Source organism: Asparagus officinalis, chromosome 7, assembly GCF_001876935.1.
Source record: "Asparagus officinalis chromosome 7, Aspof.V1, whole genome shotgun sequence".
NCBI classification, from domain to species: Eukaryota; Viridiplantae; Streptophyta; class Magnoliopsida; order Asparagales; family Asparagaceae; genus Asparagus; species Asparagus officinalis.
This window is the reverse complement of record NC_033800.1, coordinates 33,833,444-33,844,495: the sequence shown is the minus strand read 5'-3', so window position 1 is coordinate 33,844,495 and position 11,052 is coordinate 33,833,444. Positions and strand designations below refer to the sequence as shown.

Genomic DNA, 11,052 nt, shown 5'->3' with positions numbered 1-11,052 from the left:
CAGCTATCAACGGGTTTGATGTGCCTTTACCGATTACCGTTTGAATCGGGCTAGCCATACTATTCCCCTCAGTATGATGAGTTGCTGAACAGTTTCTCTTAGACTTAATGCTAAGATTTCTGCTCTAACCCTTAGCCGTCTGAGGCGTGGGTTTAACCGTTTAAGCGAGGTCAATCTTCGGGCTTCATTCGTAATTTTACCTTTAGTGGCGAGTAAATCGTCAAGGCGAAATTAGTCTTTGGGGAGCCAAGTTTTCGTGCAACTCGCGGGGTCATGCCAAGTATTTGCAGGCGAGACCCTTCCTTTTCGAGGCGGGCCCAGATCTGACGGGAGATGAGCCACGTGTCTGCCGATAGGGCTTTGTGCTCCCAAGCTAAGGCGGCGCGGTCTCATAATCTCGGTTCTTTCGATATACCGAGGGTGATCTGGGCCGTCGAATTTGATCGTGGCCACGTCTTCTGTCCGTTAGGGTTTTCGCCTTTCGAGGGCAGTCGTGGCTACGTGGACAACTCCGCCCTTCTAAATCAGCCGTTTTCCTCCATTGGGAGTTACCGTGCTTTCAAATCTTGAAAGGGAACATCCAAGGAAAGAATTCCCGCTTCCTCTTACAATGGCTCCGAAACCTAAGAGGTGCAAAGTGAGGGGTGCAGGTCCCGGACGTTACTCCGACCGTCTCTCTGCCGGCATGCCTGCTGGTGCTCTGGAGTCGTGCCCAGGTACGTTGATGGATTCGTTGGGCGATCCCTTGCAGGCCTTAGGCGTCGGATTTAGGGAGATGAGTGTTGCTTATTTCCCCGATTTGGGGCAAAGTTTGCCCTATTTTGCCTTTAGAGGATGAGTACTGTCCCCGCAGGCGAATCCTCCAGTGGGGAGGAGACGAACCCCCTTTTCGTAAGGCGAGTTCGGCCCTTCCCATTAGAGGGGAGTGTAGTCCGTAGGGACAGACCTCGTTCGAAGTGGGTTCCCCCTTTCGATAGGCGATTTCGCCTTCCTATGTTCGATGGGCGATTTCACCTCTACAGCGGATTTTGTCTCAATTGACTTTCTATTTCTTGTTGCAGCGACCTTCCCTGATGAGGCTTTCCCGGAGGGTGTGGCCGTTGGCCACGTCGGGGCTAAGAGCTACACGGCCCCTTCTCGTTTTCCCTCGTTGGCTCCAGTACCCTTGTTCACTGCTGATAAGCTGCATGGTCTGGTACAGAGGGTCACGGATGGTCATCACTTGACCCTGCGCGAGCTGACGACCAATGCGGCGCTGACAGATGAGGCCAGGGCAGAGCTGCCGAAACCTCAATTTCTGTTCGGCGACTCCATGACCGACCCTTCTGCCCTGTTGCTCAAAGAGAGCCGGTGGTTCCGCACGGTAGAGGGGACCCATTATTACCTCCCCAGCATGCCGAGAGGGTTTTCGATTGTTGAGCTGCGGTCCCTCGCGATTCCTCGGACGATGAACTGGGATTTGACCCCCACTCAGGACGGGGTCACTTGTGGCGTCTTTACGGGTTCTACGGCTGGGTATGGAGTGGAGAGCTCATGTAAGCGCGTGACGGGTCTGCGCCCTGGCTTAGTGTCTGCTGAACCGCCCGTGGGGGAATCGACAGCGGTGGCGGAGACCTTCCGTCACCGCTTCTTCCGAGTCGGTGGAAGCTTTCCCCCGAAGGACTTCAGGGCCCCGGGGTGGGTTTACTCTGCGCCAGGCAGCGACACGTGGTGGTCCAAGATCACCGACTATGTTTTGGCCGAGAATGCTGACCTCAAGGGCACAGAGCTATATGTGGCCCTCGAAGCCACTCGACATGGCCTGCGGATCAACGCTTCTCAATTCCATAGCATTCTGGAATTGTATTGTGCGGAAAGCGGCACGTTTTTCACTCCCAATGGTGAGCTTGGTATCACCCCCTTCGAGATGCACGACGTGTCAGGGCTACCTCTGGGAGACTTCCCTTATGAGGAATACGTCCCTGATCAAGATGAGATCGATCAGCTGTCGGACAATTCCCCTCTGGCGGTTGAAACTCTGTGGGAGTTACTCTGTCACTTCCACATATGCCTCAGTACCTTAGGGGCCTCGGATCATAAGGGGAAGAGGAAGAAGACCCCAGGGATTAGCCACAAGAATTGGGCTGATTATCTGTTCCCTGGGAACGATGTCAAGGGGAAGCCCGCTCTCCCGTTAGGCGCGTGCGACCAGCCCGAAGTGGAGGCGAGGACAGCTAGAGAAGGAAGCACCATCACTCTTGACCGCGACGAGGGCGGATTTAAGGCTGGTACGGTCCTTCACTCATTCCATCATCAGGCGAAGTTTCTCATTTCGGGGAAGGCGCTGCTCGCGGGGTACCTCATGTTATGGCTGAAGAGGTGCGTAATCCCCACTCACTCCTTCGAGGCTCTTCCTATAGAGGTCGTGTATCCGGCGGTTTGCCTGGCTCACGGGAAGTCTTATTCCCTGGTATCGGCGACGATAGCGTGCATCCATCGGGGGCTCCGTACTCTGACGAGCCAATTCTGCCGTGTGTCGGTCCTCGACGAGGGGGAAGGAGAAGTTATCAGAACCCCCAATCCTAGGGTGGGGCTACCGTATACCTACTTGGTGGCATGGTTCGTCTATCACTGCGAATGCTTGATGAGTGCCCCGGCAGCGCTTCAGGGAGACAAGTTTGTTCCCTTCGTCCAGCGTTTGGAGAGGTGCTCTTGGAAGTGCAAGGACATCCCCGATACGAGGAAGACGCTCTCCCACTTCGGGCACTATAATTTTCGTCGATCTTTTCCTTACTTCAGCGGGGGTGGATATGGAGAATCTCTCAGGGATGCGCCGACGGCGGATCACCACACAATCCTTTCCCGTGGTGCCTTTCGCTGGTTGGTGGACATTCGACCAGGGTATCACGTTCTGAGAACAGGCTCCACATGCTATCTCGAGCCATACATCCCTTGCAGGTTTGCCCGCCAGTTTGGGTATGATCAATTGTATGTGGGCAACGCCAACCCTCGCCTACACTTCGAAGGAGGACTGGTTGACGGCGCTCGGGGGTGGTTCTGGACCCATGCTGGAGGTACTCAAGCTCGTTTTGAGTTGCCTGCGAAGGACCGCGATTTACACCACACGCTCTTGTACTGTTGCGGATCAACGCTTCTCAGTTCCATAGTATCTTGGAACTGTATTGCGCGGAAAGCGGCACGTTTTTCACCCCCAATGGTGAGCTTGGTATCACCCCTCACGAGATGTACGACGTGTCGGGGCTGCCTCTGGGAGACTTTCCTTACGAGGAGTACGTCCCCGATCAAGATGAGATTGATCAGCTGTCGAGCCATTCCCCTTTGGCGGTTGAAACTCTGTGGGAGTTACTCTGCCACTACCACATATGCCTCAGTACCCTAGGGGCCTCGGATCACAAGGGGAAGAAGAAGAAGACCCCGGGGATCAGCCACAAGAATTGGGCTGATTACCTGTTCCCGGGGAACGATGTCAAGGGGATTCCCGCTCTCCCGTTAGGCGCGTGCGACCAGTCTGAAGTGGAGGCGAGGGCAGCTAAAGAAGGAAGCACTCTGACTCTTGACCGCGACGAGGGCGGGTTTAAGTCTGGTACTGTCCTTCACTCATTCCATCATCAGGCGAAGTTTCTCATCTCGGGGAAGGCGCTGCTCGCGGGGTACCTCATGTTATGGCTGAAGAGGTGCGTAATCCCCACTCACTCCTTTGAGGCTCTTCCTGTGGAGGTCGTGTATCCGGCGGTTTGCCTAGCTCACGGGAAGTCTTATTCCCTGGTATCGGCGACGATAGCGTGCATTCACCGGGGGCTCCGCACTCTGACGGCCCAATTCTGCCGTGTGTCGGTCCTTGATGAGGGGGAAGGAGTAGTTATCAAAACTCCCAATCCTAGGGTGGGGCTACCGTACACCTACTTGATGGCGTGGTTCGTATACCACTGCGAATGTTTGATGAGCGCCCCGGCGGTGCTTCAGGGCGATAAGTTTGTCCCCTTCGTCCAGCGCTTGGAGAGGTGCTCTTGGAAATGCAAGGACATCCCTGATGCCAGGAAGACGCTCTCCCACTTCGGGCATTATAATTTTCGCCGCTTCTTCTCTTATTTCCTCGGGGGTGGGTATGGAGAATCTCTCAGGGATGCTCCAACGGCGGATCACTACACGGTCCTCACTCGCGGTGCTTTTTGCTGGTTGGTGAATATCCGACCGGGGTATCACATTCTGAGAACGGGCCCTACATGCTATCTCGAGCCATACATCCCCTGCAGGTTCGCCCGCCAGTTTGGGTACGATCAATTGTATGTGGGCAACGCCAATCCCGCGAAGGACCGCGATTTACACCACACGCTCTTATACTGCCGCTGGTATCGGGGCGCTAGTGCTAATCCTGCCAATTTCTGGTTCCAGAACTCATGTCTGGTGGAACGCGATCGTCCTGTCAGGGGTCCTCTCCGTTCTTCGAGGCGAAGGGGCCACCAAACTGCTAGGGAGTTGTTCTCGGAGGATCCAGTTGAGGATACCGAGGGTTCTGATGCTGGTTTGGACGAATCTGAGGCTCCCGAGGGCCCAAGACCGGTCCAGAGCCCGACCATTGGACAAATGGGGGCGCCGCTTCTGTCTCCGAGTAGCTCGCTTCTCTCGAAGCGTCAGCGGGAGGCAGTGGCCGAGAGTTCCCGAGCGGAGGCGGCTAAGAAGGTCCGTCGTGATGAGATGGCGGAAACCGTCCGAGCGGCGGAAGGTCAGGATGATGTTCCCCAGGTGGGTATCCCCGGAGCGGCGACGTCTGGAGCCGTGCTGCCTGCCTCTTCTGCTGCATCGGGGGCGGTTCTGGTGACTACGAGAGACGCTCCTCCGCAATCTGGCGAGAGGTCACCGACGGGAGCTCCAGCGGCTTCTGCTTCCGCATCAGGAGGTAATTTTTTTTTTTTTGCAATAGCGTCTTTGATCGCAACGATGGTCTCATACCTTTTGTCATTGGTATTGGGCCTATGCAGGCGCGATTGAGAAGGTGATCTCCATTCCTTCCGACGAGGAAGGGGAGGCTGGAGACGAGGAGGGGCCCACCGGCTCAGGTAAGCCTGTGTTTTAGCATTACTTTTCCTTCCGTACCCGACCGTTAGTAGGGTCCCTTTCGAGGGGTCTTTGTTAACCTCTCTTCGTGTATTTGTAGCTGATCCTACCCGTGAAGCCGCAGGTGAGGAGAATCCTCACTCTTGGGCGAGTCGCTCATCTGGGGAGACGAGCGAATCTGAGGAGTATGACAATGTCTCGGTCCATGAGGCATTGTCCAGTGAGGAAGAGGATTTGGCTCCTGAGGACGCGCCTGGCCAAATAGGGGGATCTCCTGCTCCCGCGGAAGCGTCGGCAGGGGATCGTTCATCGGCACGAGAGTCTCCGCTTCAACGGGAGGCTCCTACTCTACAGGTGACCATTTCTTCATCAGCGATGGCCGTTGACGTTGTGACTACTGCACCGAGGGCGTCATTGGTCACACCGGCTTCGGTGGTGCCCATTGCCACCCCTACGGTTATGGCTGTAGGTACCTCGACCGTGATTTCATCCTCGGCGGAGGAGGCCGCCCTCTCTCCCTTGGAACGCTGGCGAAAGACGCAGGTGGAGCGAGCTCTGGCCAATTTCGAAGATACTTTGGCCCACTGCACCCGGCTAGTCTTGGAGGAGAATTGCCCCTTCGAAGAATTCAAGGAAGTTCTTGAACACGATGCGTCCTTCTTGCGTAAGAGGCTCGGCGCTACCGCGGCGAGGCCCTATTTTTAGCGTCTGAACGAAGTAGAGAGGGCTGTTCGGCAGCTGCTCGCTCTTCGTGCGGAAAGCTCTGCTCTTGTTGATCTCACCTCCCGCGAAGTTCGAGTAGCTATGGCGGATCGTGATCGCCGCCTGAACGAGAACATGACGCTAGAGTTAAAACTGTCAGCAGAGTCGGAGCAGGTCAGAGCCGAGGATGCACAAGTGGCCCGCGAGGAAGAAACGGTCGATAGCCAGTTCTCCCGACTCTCCTTCGAAGTAGAGAGGCTGAAACAGGTTGTAGCCGAAGCACAGGCTGCCCTGGCCGTTCAAGAGAAGGCTCGTGATCACGTGGCAAAAGAGTTGGAGAGCGTTAAGTCTCGCCGGCGATTGACCACTGGCTCTGTTGCAGAGAAGGATCGAGCTCTCAAGGATGTCAGGGAGGCTATTCAGGATTTGATCTCATGCACAGAGGAAGATATTCGTCGAGAGGTCCTAAGGAGGCTTGAGCTTCGCCATGCTGAAGAAATTCGTGAGGCGGAACTGAGATTGAAATCCCTGTGATTCGCCTTTAATTTTCCGTTTGTAATGGGACTCTCTTTTTTTTTTTTGTGAATGAAATTATCCCTTTTGTTTTTTTTTTGGCCTATTGTCATTTGTGGATGTGCTCCATTTTCATAATCATGCATTGGTCAGAATTTAGCCGTAAGAGAACTTCAATTGTAGAGGAATTCTTGCCGGTGAGTTTCTGCTGCAGGTTTACCTCATCTGCGGGCGAATTTTGTTCGCAGGCGGATTTGCAGGAGCTAATGGCGAACCTAGCTCTGACCGGGTTCCGCTTTCGGTGGGCCACGTGTTAACCCACGTGTACGCCGGTTAAGGAGACGTGGGTTAGCCGTTTTGCATTAAATGCGAGGTAGTGGGCCTCTTCGTCCCTCGCGCCCGATTCGGGCCGTTGTTGCAGATCGTGGTCGTGAACCGTCAGATCTTGTTCGTCTTTACTCTCCAACTGCTTTAGCCCCGAACGGTCTAATCGAATATTGAGTAACCGTCTAGGACTCGTAGGGTATTTAACGCCCCTACCCTCTATTAAGAGGATCTACAGCCTCTTCATCATCTTCCCTCATAAACCTGAATTTTCCCCTTCTTCCTTCTCCTGATGGCACCGAAGGTGAAGAGGGTCGTTTCCAAGAAAAGGAAGGAGCCGTCTTCTTCAGGCGCTGCTGAGGCCGCTACGGCTGAAGGTATCTTCCTGCTTCGACTTTCGCGTGAGCTTAGTAGGTATTCCTCCCTTGACTCCTCTCGCCGGCTGCAGAGAAGCATGAGGCTGAGCCCATCTTGATTTCGGATGACGAATCCGAAGGTTCTGAGAACTCTGCCGCTCCAGACCCTGCTCCCCAGCCGGGAGCCGAACCTTGCCTCGAAGTTCCGCCCATCACGGCGCTCGCTCCGGGCCAAAGGCCTGTTCCCTCCGAGTCCTTGTCCTGGCAGGCTCGTATCGAAGAGTTCGAGAGCGTTGTGAGACAGGCGATTTCCCTCGTCGAACTCGGCATGGGCAGTTTCGACAGCTTCAGGCAGTCCTTCTATGATCGCGTGGCTAATTTACGGCGATCGGGTGAAAATCAGCTTGCCACCCGTTGCGTGCGTGAACTCCGTCTCTTGGAGCCACACATGGTAGAGTTAGAGACCTTGCTACGGGAAGGTCCAGAAACCAACATGGAGTCTTGCCTGGCTTATGTCAGGCGTCAGGACGCCCTGGAGCAGGAGACCCGCTCTAAGGAAATAGCGGATCTGGAGTCTGTTACCAACTTCTGGGTCGGTCAACAACATTTGCTAGAGGAGCAAATTATTGACCTCAACCGCACCATGGCTCGCCTGAGGGCCGAATTAGGACAGGCGGAGGTGAAGTGGAAGGGGCTCCAGTCTGACGTTATAAAGGTCAGTAAAAATGCTGAGGCGGAAACTCGACGCCTACAAGCTTTGCGTCAGGCGGATGCTGCCGCCAGGTCGAGCCGCGAAGACCGGATTCGGAAGGCTGCTGAGGACAAAGCTCGGGAAGACCACGCGAGCCGGGTGGAGGCAGTCAAAGAACAGATCTCCACTTTTAGCATATTTGACTGAGACCTTTGTTTTATGATTTGTGTTAAGACATTTTGTTTATGACTTGTTTGTTTATGAAGTCATAACTTTGTTCAAATGTATTATCTTAAAACACTGGGTGCATGTTTTGTTTCTTTGAACGTAACATTATGACTTTCGCAATTGCAAAAACCATAACTTTGTTCAAATGTACTGTCTTAAAGTCTCAATGAGGTTTGCACCCGCTCATTGTGCGTATACCCTTTGGATACGTCGCTTTCCAGTATTTTGCTCTGTCATCGCAGACGATCTCGTATTGGGGGCGAAGTCCTTTGTGCGACGACGGGTCTACTTTCGAAGCCAAACTCTGCTCCGATGAGCTTATGCAATTGGTGAAACCAGGGCGACGGTGAGTTCGTTAAAATGGTGAAGCTCGTCTCCTGACGAATTCGAACTGCTGGTGAAACTCAATTGATTGACGAGTTTGTTTCCAGGCGAGACTTGATCGCGGCGAGTTTCGCTTGGAAGCTGAGCTCAACCGTTGGCGATTTCAAGTAGATGGCAAAGCTCATTTGCTGGCGAATTTCGCTAGGCAACGGAACTCAATGGCTGGCGAGTTTATGCTACGGGCTAAACCCGTATGATAATGGGCTTGTGTTGGAAACCCGACTTGATTCGCCCGGCGAGTTTGAACTGTAGGCGAAACTTGAGCAGTCAGCGAGTTTGTCCAACAGTCGGAGATCCAACTGCGGGCGAAACTCACGCCACGTGTCGGTCGGCGGGCCCAAGTGCTTGCCAGCCAAGACTCTGCAGGCGCATTAATGCTTATTTATGGTGAAGCGACCGGTCGCTTCGCCTCTCGTGCCTAATCCGATCTGTCGGTTTGGGGTCTTGAGAGTAGCCTTTAATGGCGTCGAGTTTGAAGCGTCGCAGGGCATTCGGACCGCTCGATCGCTTGGGGTGATGAATCCCAGCCGTTGGATTTCTTGGAATATATTTCCGTACTCGCCCCTCTCCAGCAGAGTCCCTACTACTTCGAGAGAAATCTGCTAGAAAGAGATCTCCGCGAACAAAACTTCTCTTCCTTATGGCTTCCTCTTCCGATTGCCCTCTCGGTTAGCGTGGGCGACGAGCGATACTACGATGCGCTTCCTCACGTGAAAGCGGGCTTGGAGGCGGTTCGCCGCGCTGGTGATGCCTCGCTCACATGGCGATGTGAGCGGGAGCTCGAGCGTGTGGAGGGGTGGATGTACCGCCTCGAGGAACTGGCCTACGAGGACTCCTCCGACATGCCCCCGCCCCCCTCTCTGCGCTTTCTGCTCGAGCGCGAAGAGCGAGCGAAGCAGATCCAGGCAAAGGAGGCCGAGCTTAAACGCCTGCTGAAGCAGCAACGAACGGTGCTGGACCGGATGGACGCCTATCTGGACAGGGCCTTCTTTGAGGATGCTGGCTCCCTTCGCGGCGAGGCGAAGTTGCGGGAGCGTGAGCTCGAGGCGAAGAGGCTCAGCGGGGTTGCCGCGACGGTGGACCAAGAGCTCCAACTCCTTCGCCAAGAGGAAGAGGCCAGCAAGGCGGATTCGGCCAAGCGGCAACAGAGGGGGAGGGAGGAGGCGAGGATCCAACGTGCGGTGGAGCGTGCGAAGCTCAAGGCTAAGATCGGCTCCTTTAGCTTGTTGAAATTCTTGTAACGCTACTGTTTAAGTCCTTTTTTTTGTTAATTTAGTCGGTGCCTCCGGCACCACAACTAAACTGCAAACTTGTGTAAACTTTGGCCCGTTATGGCCCTCTTTTGCTCGTTATGTCTTTCCTTACTTTTGCTTGCACAGTTTTCCTTTTTTTTTGTTGTCTGTGTTGTCTGGTATCTGAGTTGGATTTGGCGAGCCCTCGACTATCTGGCTTTGGACTTAGTCGTTTTAGGCTCTTGCTCTGCTTTCGGTTGCTCACAACGTGGGATCGGGTCAATCCCGATTTCCGCGTTGTTGCTCCAATGGGATTGAGAGAGCAACACTTGGTTTGCAGCAAAGAACAGACGTTTGTCTTTGTGGCCAACTGAAGAACTCGACTTCGACTCGCCTTTCGGCGAGTTGTTGTCTGGGAAACCGACAGACAGGTTGTCTCATGTGGGAATGTGACAATTGATTGTGGTAGGAGTCATCGCCTGGTAGACTCTACCCATCAGTTATCCTAAAGCAATGTTAGGACATCTGAAATAGGTCAAATAGTTCAGGGACGTAGGAGTGTGACTATTGACAGAAGTAATAGCACGTCGCATGGTTGACCATTACTTAGGCCGTGCTATTCGTAAGAATAACGGCGCCAATCATCAGAGGTGATCATTAACTTGATGAGGTCTTGTCGCGATTGGAGCGACTATGGGGACCTACCATCCTTTAGAAGAGGATTGGTAAGTAGATCGTGTCAGAGGTTTAATGTTAACGTGACAGGGAATGTCGTGATTGGAATGACTTTGAGGACCCACCATCCTTTAGAAGATGATTGGTAAGTAGATCGCGTCAGAGGTTTAATGTTAACGTGATAGGGAATGTCGTGATTGGAACGACTTTAGTGGATCTGCCATCTTATTGGAGAAGATAGGCGAATTGAATGTGTTTGTCGTGATATGAACGACTTTAGTGGATCCGCCATCTCATTGGAGAAGATAGGCGAATTGGATTCCGTCAGAGGCTTTCGCCCGAACGGGTAAAGTAGGAACAGTTTAGCCTCATGTACCAGTTGGAGGGAGTTGAGGGCCAGTTTAGACTCTTGCACTCGTGGGAGTTTGTGAAGGAGCACTATGGGTAGTACTTCTTCAGGTACTTGCCGTTGATGGGCATCATGATCTTATCGCCATTCGGTTTGACGAGGCGATAGGCGCCGTTCGAGTAGACTGTCTCTATTACGAACGGTCCTTCCCATTTGGACTGGAATTTCCCCTTCTTCTTGGAAGTGAGGATCATTGGTCGACGGACGGAGAGCACGAGCTCTCCCTCTTTGAAGGCTCGGCGCTTGACTTTCTTGTCGAAGCTCTTGGCCATCCGAGCTTGATAAAACTCAATGTGCTGCTGGGCTTCCAGTCGCTTGTCATCCAATGCTTCGAGCTCTGCGAGTCGAAGTTGGTGATTTTCCTCGGCCGTCATTCCTATTGCTAAGGTGACGCGGAGGGATGGAATCTGAATCTCTAATGGCAATACAGCTTCACAGCCGTATACCAACGAGTAGGGCGTGGTGCCAGTCGGTGTGCGAACT

General features: G+C 53.7%; 1 protein-coding gene across 1 annotated transcript; it reads left to right on the top strand.

Annotated features, from left to right (window-relative positions):
- Window positions 5,860-9,494, top strand: LOC109846940. Its single transcript, XM_020416179.1, has 2 exons — window positions 5,860-6,162; window positions 8,829-9,494. The coding sequence occupies exons 1-2, from the start codon at window positions 5,860-5,862 to the stop codon at window positions 9,492-9,494; spliced, it is 969 nt and encodes a 322-aa protein (XP_020271768.1).